Here is a 12,946-nt window from a genome sequence, read left to right on the forward strand (position 1 = left end):
ACCTTGGGATCCAGTCATAGGATTCCTGCTAATGTTAAAATGGGAGCCTTGTTGCCCAACACTGACAATTAGTTTCCCACATTCAGTTACTTACCACTGTTTTCTTTTAAACTGTACATGCCTTCACTAAAATGAAATAAGCCACTGGCTATGTTGATTTCAATGGGACTTTGCAAAGAAGTAACCACAGAACAGAGCAATATAACCATGCAGAACTGACCTCCAGCCACCCACATTTGCTATGTCCCCTGCACAAGCCACAGCAATGGTTAAGAAAAGGGCCTGCCACGTTCTGACAGTAATTTGAAGGTAAAATAGCTTTAGAAATTCAGGGCCTGCAGGAAAAGGTGAAAGACAATTGTCACTTAAGACAAATGGAATATCTTTCTCTTTAAGTGAATCCCCGAAGTGTTCAGCTAGCCAGGGTAACACCCCCATTCAGTGCTTCTGTTTGCTGCAGAGGCAGGTATGCAGCACAGCAGTGAACTCACCCTGGAAGTATTTCCCACACACCAGGCAAGCATAGACGTTTATATGCGAGAGTGAGATGGAGCACAGCTTCTCAAAGTCAAAATCCAGAACGCTCCTGAAACGGCAGGTTAATAGCAAGTTAGCAGAGTTACCCTTAAACAGTCAGACAAATATTGCCTACCATTGGGTCCCCTCCAGTCCTACATTCTCATGAATCTGACAGAGCTCAAGAGAACCAAGGTCAACAGAAAAATTATCATGTGTGACCCACACTACAGTACTGGAAGGCTGCTCGGTATCACACTGCACGTGACAGTACCTCAAATATGAGAGATCCCCTTCCTCCTGGTTCTGGGCTCTCACAGGAGCTAAGCTCTCATATCACTTTAAAAATCAGAGCTGCATCTCAATCCTGATACGTGTCATCTCCTGCCATTCCAGTCCTGCTCCTCCTGCTGGCATTGCTCAACCTTTGTGGATGCAGCTCACCCCTGCCCTATAGCAACTGCTACTATTCCAGTTCTGAGCAGCGACTGCTATTCCAGAAAACAGTTGTGGTTCTTTGTGGGCACTAGGTACACTCACAGACATTTATGTATTAGGCCCTAATATATAAATGTCTATGAGTATATATAGTACCCACAAAGAGCTAGGCCAATGGCTATGCAGAGGTCTTCCAGGTAGTACATCAACTCATCTAGATATTATCCTAGTTTTACAACAGGCTACGTAAAAAGCACTAGCAAAGTCAGTACAAACTAAAATTTCAAACAGACAATGACTTGTTTGTACTGCTCTATATACTACACACTGAAAAAAGTAAGTACAATATTTAAATTACAATTGATTTAATCATGACAAAATCAGCAATTTTTCAGTACTAGTGTGCTGTGACACTTCTGTATTTTTATGTCTGATTTTGTAAGCAACTAGTTTTTAAGTGAGGTGAAAGCTGGAGTATGCAACACCATCAGACTGCTGAAAAGAGTACAGGAATCCGGAAAGAATGAGAACCACTGTACTAGGCCACTGCTCTGCCATGCCCTGTGTCACACGTGTTTGCTTTGTTTCTATGCTGACCTGTTAATAGTGTCCAGGTACGGGCAGTGTCTGCTGCGCCGGTCCTCGGGGTCAAATCGGCCATATCTCACTGGAATAAAGACCCACACAAATGGATTAGAAACAACTCAAGCATCACTCCCAGGGGCTAAGAAATTAACAGTTTTCCTGAAGTGGTACCTGCCACTGAAAAGCAACACTTCAGAGACAGAAACCCCAGAACCACATGGCATTTCCTCAGGAGAAAATAACCCACGCAGGCTGCTGGGAGCACGACACCAACACTTCCACTCTGTGAGGGCTGCCTACATGACAGCACCACTTACACTGACTAGAGACCCTGAACTGCGGTGAGAACTAGCCTGAGAAACGACCTCTCCCCTTGTTGCTCAGGCGGTTACGGTATCTGCTCCTAACATCAAACCTCCTACCAGCCGTGCCCAGGACCTCGCACCTGGGCACGGCACAGCGAGGCGTGTCACCAGCCCAGGAGCTAGAGCACAACCCCGCTCGGACACCCGTGGCCAGAGCGACGTCGGCTGCTCGCTGCCCCGTGCCCGGCTCCAGCAGATCGCTCTGGCCCAGCCCATGGGGGGCCCGGGGCTGTGAGGGGAGAGGCCGGAGCATGGGCCGCGGGGCGCCCAGCACTGACCCGCCCCAGCCCCCGCCGCCACCTGTCGGCTCCGGCTCCGACTCCGGCTCCTCCTCGGCCTCGCGCTCCCGCTTGGCCCGGGGCGGCCCGTCCTCGGGCTCGCGCTTCACCCGGACGCGCTCGGGCTCCGCCTCGCGCTTCCCTCGGGAGGAGCCGCGCGACCCCGCCGGCTCCCGCTTCACCCGGCCCGAGGCCGAGCTCCGCGGGGACGCCCGGGAATCCCGCTCCCGCTTCACCCGGCCAGACATCCCGGGCCGCGTCCAGCCGCTACTGCGCACGCGCGGGGCGACGGACGCTGCCGCGCGCCCGTACACAGGCCAGCGGCGCTTTCGCCCTCCCCCACACGCATGTGCAGTAGCAGACGCATGCGCACAGCCGTCCAAAGGGAGGTGCGAGGATCAGCTTGGCGCCTGCGCACTCTTACGGCGCGAGGCAACCTGTTCCTTCGCGCATGCGCATTGGTAGCTGTCCAGCCAGTGTCTGTGGGATGGGCCGACCGCCGCTCTTCTCGGAGTTCCTATTTAAAGAGACAGTCTCCCCTTTATGCAGCGATCATTGGCAATAGGAGCTTGGGGCTGGTGTCTCGTGTCTGTGCTGCTACCCCTTGCCCTGCCCTCAGCACCTGATCCCTGCAATCCTGGCATGTCTCCTAAAGCCCCAGCTCCTAGAGTCCAGTGACAGGGTGAGGATCTGGGCTCTCTTCGGAAGCACGTTGGTTTCCAGACATTGTGTGTGGGGAGAAAAGCCGGAAAATGTGACTCCTGAGGCCTGACAAGCCACAAGGTCACAGAGACCAACCGCAGCAGCTACTGTTTTTTAAATCTCATGATTGTTAAGCCAAGCTCATGATTTATGAAGGCCTGAAAATTGCCAACACAGCAATAGGCATTGCAGCCATGTCAGCCCCAGGAGATTAGAGAGATGAGGTGGGGGAGGCAATATCTTTTATTGGACCAACTTCTGTGACAGAGACAAGCTTTCAAGCTACACCAAGCTCTTCTGCAGGGCTGAGAAAGGCACTTCCAGCATCACAGCTAAATACAAAGTGGAACCGATTCTTTAGCATAAGCAGTTATCACCTTGTAATGCTCTGAGTTGGTTTCCCAGACCTGAAGAGGAGCTCGGTGGGGCTCAAAAGCTTGTATCTCTCACCAGCAGAAGCTGATCCAATAAAACATATTACCTCCCCCACCTTGTCTCTCATATCTATTATTGTTTAGCATTGGCATTACATTCACACCCAGAGGCTTTGACATAGGCCGGGTCTACACTACAAAATTTAATTGGTTTAACTACTTTGCTCAAGGGCGTGAAAAATCCACACATTTCCCTCCCCTGAGTGGTGTAGTTAAGCCAACCTAACCCCCAGTGTAGACAGCACTAGGTAGATGGAAGAATTCTTCTGGGGACCTAGCTGCTGCCCCACGCAGAGGTGACTGATGGGAGAACTCCCACTGTGGGGTGGGTAGTTTCTACACTGAAGTGCTACAGTTGAGTGTAGACAAGCTCTGAGATGAAGTTGCCTTTATGCAAGGGTGGCCATAGCCTCCCAATTCCACGGGTGCACTATGTCTGCCCCACACACACCCTGGCGCAGCAGCTCTGTGCTGCAGGGCTGGGCCTGGCCCGCCGCTTTGCAATCTGGCGCACAGGGTGGCAGTGCCACCGATGGAGGGGCAGCCAGGCCAAATCTGAGGGAGCGGGGTCAGAGCACCACTGTAGGTTGGTGCTCTTGATTTCTGGGGGTGCAACTGAACCTATGAGCCCCCGGGCTAAAGGCAGCCCTGCCGTGACATAACCTCCCTCTGCGCAGATACAATAGCCAATGCGGAACGCCTGGCGCACAGCTCTGCCCTGTGGCGTCTCACCCCAGGGTGTCAAACGCTCCCACCTCATTTGGCACCAGTGACGGGGGCAGTGCAAAGGGGACTCAGAAGTGGGAGGCACTGCGCAGAGCGCGGTGTAAGGGTGCGAGGCACAGGATGGGGGGTGAATGCACAGGTACAGAGTGGCATTGGGTTGTAGGAGGAATGGGGGGACACAGGGATGGGGATGAGGGTGAATGGTCTCTGCTCCAGGGGGATGCAGGTGCCTGCCCCGGGTAGGGGGCGGCCCAAGGGGAGACGCGGGGGGCTGGTCCCGCGGCGGGAGGCTCCGGACTGGGGGCTTGGAGGCTGATCCCGGTCTGGAGGGGCTGGCCCCGGGGACGCGGGGGCCTGACCAGGTGCGGGGGAGCCGAGGTCTGAGTCCGTCTCTCGCGGCTCCCCGCGCTCGGCCGGGCGGGGCCGGGGGCGGGTCTCAGGGCCCCGGCACCGCCGCTCTCCGGCGCTGGGCGAGGCGGGGGCCGATGGACGCGGGGCCGGAGGCGGAGCGGGACCCGGCCTGGGGCGGCTGCCGGCCGGGGGGGCGGCTCGACATGAGCCACGGCTTCGTGCGGCACATCCGGCGGAACCAGATCGCCAGGTACCGGCCCGGGCCCCCGGGACTGGACCCTGCCTCCCCCCCCCTCCCCCCCAGGACCGGACCCCGGATCTCCTTCCCGGGACCGGACCTTGCCCCTCGCAACTCCCCGGGACCGGACCCCGGATCCCCCGGCACCAGATCCTGGCCTGCCCCCCGCCCCCTGGATCTCCAAGTGCCGGATCCTGGGCGCGGACAGCCCCCCAAGTACCTGATCCCGTCCCGGGACCCCCCACTCGGCTGGGACTCCTGGTCCTTGCCCCCAGGGAACCCCTGCCCACATGAGAGCTCCCAGCCCTGCAGGACCCCGCCCCCACAGACAGCAAAGGTTGGGGGAGCTGGACCCTCACTGGGTGCAGGGCTGGGAGATCCCGGCTGGGGGGGCTGGTATTCTTCCCCCTCCCAGGTCACACCTGCCCCCACTCTGGGCACATTTCAGGTCACGGGCATGGCATCTATGTACCAGCCCTCCCAGTTCTCTGTTCAGCCTTGGCGGCTGGGAGGGAATGGGACCCCAACTTCTAATGCAAACAGCAAGCAGGACACCTCTCTCCAGTTGGGCAAAAAGGGTAGGTGCCTATCCCCCACCCCTCTCCGCAGATAACCTGTAAGGGGAGAGCACTGGAGAACAGGGTAAGATTGGGCAGATAACATCCCCCCACAGCACCAGCCCCTCGCCCTGCCACAAGGCCTATGCAAACCCACCCCACATGCACCCCCCTAAGTGTGGCGAATCAATGGTATCTCCAGGCAGGCCTGTCCTGGCTCCCAGCCCCGCCAGCCCCATACCCAGCTGCAGCCCCAGGCCTCTCTCTCCTCCCCATCAGGGACGACTACGACCGGGAGATGAAGCAGGCCAAGGAGAAGGTGAAGAAGAGGCACACGCCGACCCCACCCCGGCCCAGGAAACCCGACCAGCAGGTGTACCACCCCTGCCGGAGAAGTGAGCACAGCCAGCGCCCTGCTCTCTGTGCTCCCACTGGGGAGCAGATGGGGCATGTGTACAGCAGAGCGGGGACGCCTCCCGCTCAGCCCTTGTTGGGGGGGCTGCCCAGTCGTTATTAGCTCCTGTGCTGATCCAAGTCATTGAGTTTCGTGGGGGCGAATCCAGGATCTCCCCAGCACCATATCTGCACCTTTGGTGCGACGGGTGGCAGTTCCAAGGGGCAGCTGACCAACCAGCCAGGTTTGGGCCGTGGTCAGGCTGAGGGATCAGATGGGGACAGACCTGGCATGCCCAGTCCTTTCCTTGGTCACTGGCAGCACCGCAGAGCAGGGGTTTAACCACGCGGTCCCTTCGCCCGGAGCCCTGGGTCCAAATCTCAGTGACAGTCGCCTGCGGGACCTGGCTCTGGGCCTCCTAAGCGGTGCCCATCCCAGGCCAAAGATGATCATGACTGGCCACTTCTGCTTAGCAGGATTTTGAGGGGCTGTGGGTCGGGATTCAGGGGCACTGGCAGAGCTGGTGGGGAGCCCAGGGCTGAGCTAGCAGGGGGCTGCAGGTCGGGATTGAGGGGCATTAGATCAACGCCTCTTAAATCTGACGGATTCCCAGTGCCAGGTTCAAGGACTCCATTTCCAGACTGCTGCGCCCATGCCCTGTGTTCTCTGGGTGGGTGCAGGCACCACCTGGCCACACTCCCCTCATTGGCTCCTTTATGCTCCCCAGGTCGAGCTGACCCAGCCTGCAGCCTGGAGTACGAGGGGTCTAGCGAGAGCAGCTCCAGCACCGAGCCAGACCCCCGCGGCACAGAGCTCTTCTGCCTCGAGTATGAGGCCGACAGCGGCGAGGTCACCTCGGTCATTGTACACCAGGTATATGCCTGGCACACCAGGCAGGGGGTGGCAGGAGAACAGGGCGGCAGGGAGGGGATCTCCTGGCAGGAGAGGGTGGAAGCTAGTAGGGAGCGCTCTCCCCCTGGGTCAGTGCTGACCCCAATGACTGAGCGAGGTGTTAGGGGCCTGGGCTGCAGGGAGCAGGGCAGGTGCTCAGCTCCGGGAAGAGGGTTATGGGGTTTGGCAGGGGGCACCGTGCTGTAGGGGGTGGAGCAGGGGGGACTGTGCTGTGGGGAGCATGGCGAGGGTTCAACAGGGGGCTCTGTGTTGTGGGGACTGGAGTGGAAGGTGCTGTGCGGTGGGGAGAGCGGTGGGGGACTCAGCAGGGGGGTGGAGTGGGGTAGGCTGTACTGTGAGGAGGAGGTGTGGGGCTTGGCAGGGGGCGCCGTGCTGCAGGGAATGGAGCAGGGGGCGCCGTGGTCTGGGGAGCAGGGCGGGGGACTTGCCAGGGGGCTCTGTACTGTGGGGAGTGGAGCAGGGGGCGCGTGGTGTGGGGGGGGGCCTCGGCGGGGGGGGCATGGTTTGGGGAGTGGGGCAGTTGGTTGACATGGGGCCCTGTGATGCAGAGAGCAGGGTAGGGGGCTCAGCAGGGGGTGCTGTCACTCCTAGAGTTCTGTGCGTCCCTCTGTCCCGTTGGTGTCTCCCCATCTCTCGCCCTCTCACCTTGCTCCCCCGTCTCTCCGGGGGCAGAGGGCACCTCCACATGCCAGCTGCCAGCCCAGCGCACTCCTCTCCCTCAGACAGACAGGAGCCAGGGCCCGCAGACCCCATGGCAGAGGCTGCAGCTGGTGCACAGTGACAGGGAATTGTCCAGCTGCAGGGGCTGGGGCATGCTGGGGCCCTGGCACATGCTGGCAGGGGTGGTGCAGGGAGCTCGCACTCAGCTGCTCGCTCCGCCAGGAGGGAGGGCTGGGCGTATGCAGGAGCTGGGTGGCAGGAGTTTCCGAAGCTGATCACGGGCCCTGCACCTCTCGCTGCAGGATGACAGCCCTGAGGAGGTGGCAGAGAAGGTCTGTGCCCGGAGCCCGCTGGAGCCACCCCTGCGTGAGGCCCTGAGGCAGCGGGTGCAGGAAGAGCTGCAGAAGCGGCGGGCGAAGCGCTGAGGCCTGTGGTGGCTGTGCTGGGTGGGGAGCCGGGCGCAGAAGGGGAGCTGCGGCACCCTGGCTGCGGGGGTTGGAGGCTGTGCAGGCTCCTCCTGCACCCAGGGAGCGAGAACCCGGCTGCCCCAAGCTCCCACAGACTTGCCGAGCGGGTTTGTTCCCTGCCACTCCCAGCCACCCCCAGCAGCCAGGGCCCAGGACTGGTGCCCCCAGGAGGAGCTGGCTGCTAGGTTGGGATCCTGAGCAGGGCGGCCTGGGGGTCCTGGGAACTGGGGCAGATGAAGCCCTGGGCACAGTCTGTGGGGGAGGAGTCTTGCCCAGCCGGGTAATGCCTGGAGGGTGCACCGGTGCTGACAGGCCCCATGAAGCCACTCTGCCCCTATGGTCCTCCAGCCTTCCCTCCCCCAGGATCTCCCCACCCCCCTCTCCTCAAGGTCCACCCACGCCCAGCCTCCCATCCCCCTAGAGTCCCCCTGTCCCCATTCCCCCTGGTCCCCCTGTCAACCTGCCCCCTGACTTCCATGCCCCCAGGGTCCCCCATCCCCATACCCCCAACTCCCACCTCCTGGGGTCCCCTATTCTCCGTTCTATGGGTGGCTGAGCTGCTCCCTGTTATGGCTCAGTTCCTACGGGGGGCTCACACCCAGGCAGACTGTTTTGTTTAAGGGAGCTCTGTGGCTGGTTGAAGGCGCCAGGCTGTTGGCCAGCACAGAGCATGGGACCTGGCAGCTGGGGCGATGGCCAGAGGGCACCGGGATTGGGCTGGTCCCTGAGAGGTTCCCATGAGCCCCATGCCCCCACCCAGGCAGGAATGTGCCACTGAGCCCTTTAGGGGACGCCCTGTGTCCTGGATGGGGGAACTGGCCGAACCCCATTGGATCTGCCCTACACGCATGGTGGAACCGCCCTCTCGGCGCCGGGATGCATCAGGCGTCTTGGCTCTAGTGCCCGTTGGCCCCAGGGCGCTGGAGAAATGAATGAGCCCCGTGCTCCAGTGCCATGGCCAACCAGGCCTGCCCCAGGTTACGCTTGGCACCAGGACCACAGGGCCCTGTGCTCACGGCACCAATAAACGTCCTGACAAAACAGAACTGGGGTGTGTAATAACGAGCATTCCTGTGCGACCCCTGCCTGGATGGGGATCGCTGGGGCCACGCCCTGGGGGTGTTCTAGCCTGAAATGGATGAGTCTTATCAGCCTGGCCCAGCTCATCTAGCAGAGCTAGGAATGGGCCCCGCTCCCTTGAGCGCCAGCCTAGTGCCCTTGCCGCTACACAATGCTGACCCCTGGCGTGTGATTTCATCCAACTGCTGCCATGGGCCCAGTGAGCGTTGCACATGCCAGCGGCCCTTCCTTCCCCCCGGGATCTGGAGAGGCACTTCGGCTGCTGATTTGGTGAGGAAACTGAGGCACAATGAGCAGAAATTACTCGGGCCAGCTCAGGCAGCTGGTCAGCAGCAGAGCTGGGAACGGAACCTAGGAGTCCGGCTTCCCTGTCCTGAGCACTGAGCAAGAGGCAGTTCTTGTACTGCCTAGTCCCCTCTGGTGTTAGGTCGCCTTTCCCCCAGGCCTCCCCTTATAGGTCAGCTCGCCCCCTGCACTCACTCCCACACCCATCAGACACCTCCCTCAAGGACAGAGAGGTGGGGCTGCCTGAGGGAGGGTATAATTTCCACTAGGGCCTCCTCTGGGGCAGGGCGATTCATCCGCTTCTCTGGTACGTCGGGTGTGGGGGGCAGTGATCAGTTTTCGCCGAGCCCAGAACTCACATGAGCCCAAAGGAGAAGATTCTTGCCCCCAAGGCAGGTTGGTAGATGGGCCTGCATGGAGAGTTGTTATCTTTAAATGGAGCGAAACCCTCCCATGTGCACGTCTCTGTTTGAACCAGGTTCTAGCAGTTTAACTTTAGTGGATTGGGAACTGGTTCAAGCTGACATGCGATCAGTGTGTCCTCACGGGGGAGACTCTGGTTTCACTAAACTGGCACAAATCGTGGGCAGGGGTCTGCCTTTTCATTGTGTGGCATCCCAGGCACTGCCACAATCCAGATACTCAAACAATTCCGCAAACCCTTCTGTGCCTGGGTCACTTTCAGACCCTGCTTGTGTCTAGCTACGCACAGAACAACCGTGCCACTGAGCTCAAAGTGCTTGCAATGGGCACCATGGCTATCCCCATTTTACCAATGAGGAAATTGAGGCACAGGAAGGGAAAGCCCAAGGGTCAACCAGCAAACCCAAGGTCTAACCACTCGCCACATGGCTTTCCTGAAATTAAAGAGAAGAGAATAGTCACCTTTCTTGCAATGGGATTGGACCATGCAGCCATTTGCACGCAACGGTTGCATGGCCAAATACTTGTCCTGTCATGTTCTTGCAGTGATGGGGGTCTGCGGGGTGATGGGAGCTCTGGGAGGCACACTTGTTTCACCCAGAAAGGTGGTCTTCGGGTGTCTGTTTACCATTCAGAGTTTACAGCCGCAGTGTCCGAGCCAGACCCCGCCCACTCGATGTATTTCTGTGGCCTGCGTGGCACGTTCAGATCCTGCGGCATCTCAGTCTTCGTTTGAACTGCAAAGGGAATGTCCAACCAGTGGGGTAGTGAAGGAACCCCTGAAAACGTGCCCTGTGAGATAGCATTGCCTGCCTGAGTCTGCAGAGAGCCTGAAGCAAGGGCTCGGAGAGATGCGAATGCTACACTGAGCCCAGTGTTGACTCCAAAGCCGGTTGATGGCACTTTCAATGTCTGTGTTCGGTGTTCCATTGCAGATCCTTTGAGCAGCTGGAGGGGGGGGCACCCCCAGGTGGCAATGGCTGACAGGAAGAAAGGGAAAGATGCACTGTGCCAAGGGAGCGGGGGAGAGAAACAGGGGAGGGCTGGCCTCCAGGGAAGCAGAGGCTCCCATCAGGCCATGCTGGATGTGACAAAAAGGGCCTAGGAATAACCATGAAAGTTGCTACCTGCAGGCCATTTTCTCCCCCTATCTCTGTGCAGCTCCCCTTGGCATCAGCAGCAGCTCCGAGGGGGCCTGGATGTCCCAGGGCCGTGGCCAGGCCATGGAACATGTCATCCAACCATGTCCACCAAACGAGCTTGTCAGCCGAGATTTGTAACAAGCCTGTGCCCATCGCTGCCCCCAAACGCTGCTGTGAATCTAGACTGCTGCTGAGCACATGGTGCGTAACTGACTGGGCCCCAGGGGATCTGGGCTCATTCTGGCGCCGGTCATCCCGGAGCAGCCATGGGTTCTCAGATGGGTTTGGAGATGGGTTATTTGCCTGATATCCCCTGTGCCTGTGGGCATGTGGCAAGCTAGGGGAAGGACTCAGCTGTCCTGGGCTCTTACCCATGAGACGCACTCTCCTGTTTCACAGCCCTGGAGCTACAAGGCCTCTAGCCACAGCTCGGCTCCAGGGGGAGTGATCCCCCCTCTAGGCAGCCCATCTCAGCCCTGCTCGGGGGGATGCACTCTAGCGAGCGGAGGGGATTCAGCCTATGGCCTTCCAGCTGGGACTAGCAAGGAGGGGTGACATCTGCCCTTCTACAACCTGCACCAAGTCCTCTCAGGCTCCCTTTACACAGCAGCCACCCAACGGGCAGCATGGGCCAGATTCGAACCCAAGAGTGAGAGGATCTAAGTGTAGGGCAGAGCATGACACGCACTGCTGGGAATCTGCAGTTCCTGCCAGCCAGGGATCCCCAGCCACTGCATGCAGGAGCAACCTAGTTGCACAGGGCAGTATCCTCTCTTCCAGGCTACAGATGGGGAAACTGAGGCACGGAGTGGGGAAGTGGTGTGTTGAAGGTCACACAGTCAGTGGCAGCGATGGGGCTAGAGCCCAGGAGCCCTGAGTCCCAGCCCCTCTGCTCCAGCCCACCAACACGCTGACTTCTGGAGCTGCTTCGAGCTGGGACCTGATAAATTCCCATTTCGCTCCCCTCATACTCACCCAGTCTGCTGTCAGCAGCGTCCCCACCCAGCTGCCCTGCTCCTCGCGGCTCTCGTTCACCCTGCTACCCTGGCAGCAGCGCGGCCCAGAAACCTACAGCCAGTGGGGAACGGGTCCTGGGTTGTCAGATCCATGGTCTCCCATCCCAGGGCCTGCGGCCACCTAGGTAGGAGTGATTTTGGGAATAACTAGGGGACTTGTTTATAATCTCCCAGGCTCGGCTCTGGTGTATCTCCAAAGCTGAGATTAGCCCCCTTCCTGCGGGCTGGGATGTTGGGGCTCCAAGGGTGATGTGGGGAACTAACAATGCAGTTGTGGCTGCTGTCTTGGAAGCAGTGGCAGATTAGCCACTGGGCCGATGGGGCCCGTGCCCAGGGACCCCGACCAATTGGGGAGAGACAAAAAAGGGCACCCCCATACCCCGATTCACTCTGCCTCCCCACCCAGCGCTCCTGCCAGGGAGCAGGGGAAGCCCCCACATCCCAACCTCATTTCCCCGGCAGGAGAATGTGGGGGAGGGGACCCCACTTGCTTTGGTCCAGGGCCCCACAAAAGCTTAACCCTCCTCTGCTTGGAGGCATGGGGCCAGCGCTGGCAGGGTCCTGGAGGGCAGAGAGGGTGAATCGCAGGCTGCAGGCTTCTCCAGACCTAGAGAAGGCCCAAAAGCAACCAGTGGCCCCTTGGCACCAATAGGGTTGTGGCTGAAGAGGGATTGTGTGGTGGGGGATGGGGCCTGATCCACTCCCTCATCATCTGGTTTACATGGCTGGCAGGATGGGGCAAGGCCCCTTACCCCAGCACTCGGCAGGGAGAGGCATCACTGCCGGCGTGGCCAGAAGATCTCGCCCACATCGAGTTGGTGGCACGGGGCAGCACTGAGGTTGGGTGGGTCATTTCCAGGCTCTCCTGGAGGAGGAAAGCTTCTGGGCTAGACGTGACAAAGCTGCAGAAAAAAACACAGAAAATGAGTTTGTTTTTGGCTTAATTGGCTTGTGAGTTGCTTGTTGGCTAGTTTGGAGCTTGTAGCTTGTTGCTTCTTTTGTTTTATTAGCTCCCGGCAAAGCGGGGTGGGGTGGGGGGGAAGCAGGGGCAAGCGGGGAGAGAGTCAGGGGTGCACAGCAGGCCCCACACTGCACACCGGGGGGATCTAGTCCCATGGAGTGTTGGAGTTCTTAGGGATTGGCTTGGTCTTCATGGGACGAGCTTGATTTTGGGCTTATTGTGAAAGTCGAGGTGCTTATTTACTGCAGGAAAATTGGCAACTGTGTTCTGGGCTGATCTACTGCCAGGCTGTTTGTCTGGGGGATGGTTGGATCCATCGGGGCAGAAGAGAGCCAGCAGCCACCAGGATGTTAAGGATGGTGCACAATGCAAGCAGGGCACCCCAGAGTGCATAGTGGGGCCAGGGGCACCAGCCC

At 59.2% G+C, this 12,946-nt stretch overlaps 2 protein-coding genes across 3 annotated transcripts in view; one reads left to right on the forward strand and one right to left on the reverse strand.

The window, feature by feature from the left end:
* USP39 (ubiquitin specific peptidase 39) overlaps positions 1–2,483 on the reverse strand; it is a 29,233-nt gene extending 26,750 nt beyond the window's left edge. Inside the window, exons 1-3 of one of the 2 annotated variants that reach the window (XM_050937479.1) lie at positions 2,205–2,483; positions 1,552–1,621; positions 492–586 (exon numbers count right to left, since the gene is read on the reverse strand). In XM_050937479.1, the coding sequence (XP_050793436.1) occupies positions 492–586; positions 1,552–1,621; positions 2,205–2,430 (391 nt within the window). In that variant the 5' untranslated portion in view covers positions 2,431–2,483. The remainder of the gene's footprint in view (positions 1–491; positions 587–1,551; positions 1,622–2,204) is intronic. The other variant, XM_050937478.1, reaches the window with a different exon arrangement.
* A 2,010-nt stretch (positions 2,484–4,493) lies between these two features.
* C2H2orf68 (chromosome 2 C2orf68 homolog) lies at positions 4,494–8,669 on the forward strand. Its single transcript, XM_050937575.1, has 4 exons — positions 4,494–4,645; positions 5,470–5,585; positions 6,312–6,457; positions 7,459–8,669. The coding sequence occupies exons 1-4, from the start codon at positions 4,530–4,532 to the stop codon at positions 7,579–7,581; spliced, it is 501 nt and encodes a 166-aa protein (XP_050793532.1). The 5' UTR covers positions 4,494–4,529; the 3' UTR covers positions 7,582–8,669.
* The last annotated feature ends 4,277 nt before the right edge of the window (positions 8,670–12,946 follow it).

Source organism: Gopherus flavomarginatus, chromosome 2 (assembly GCF_025201925.1).
Source record: "Gopherus flavomarginatus isolate rGopFla2 chromosome 2, rGopFla2.mat.asm, whole genome shotgun sequence".
Lineage (NCBI taxonomy): Eukaryota > Metazoa > Chordata > Testudines > Testudinidae > Gopherus > Gopherus flavomarginatus.

Coding starts and splice junctions, on each gene's coding strand:
- C2H2orf68 (XM_050937575.1), top strand. CDS start 4,530: ATGGACGCGGGGCCGGAGGCGGAGCGGGACCCGGCCTGGGGCGGCTGC. Junction 5,586..6,311: donor GTACCACCCCTGCCGGAGAA/GTGAGCACAGCC, acceptor TATGCTCCCCAG/GTCGAGCTGACCCAGCCTGC. Junction 6,458..7,458: donor CCTCGGTCATTGTACACCAG/GTATATGCCTGG, acceptor CTCTCGCTGCAG/GATGACAGCCCTGAGGAGGT.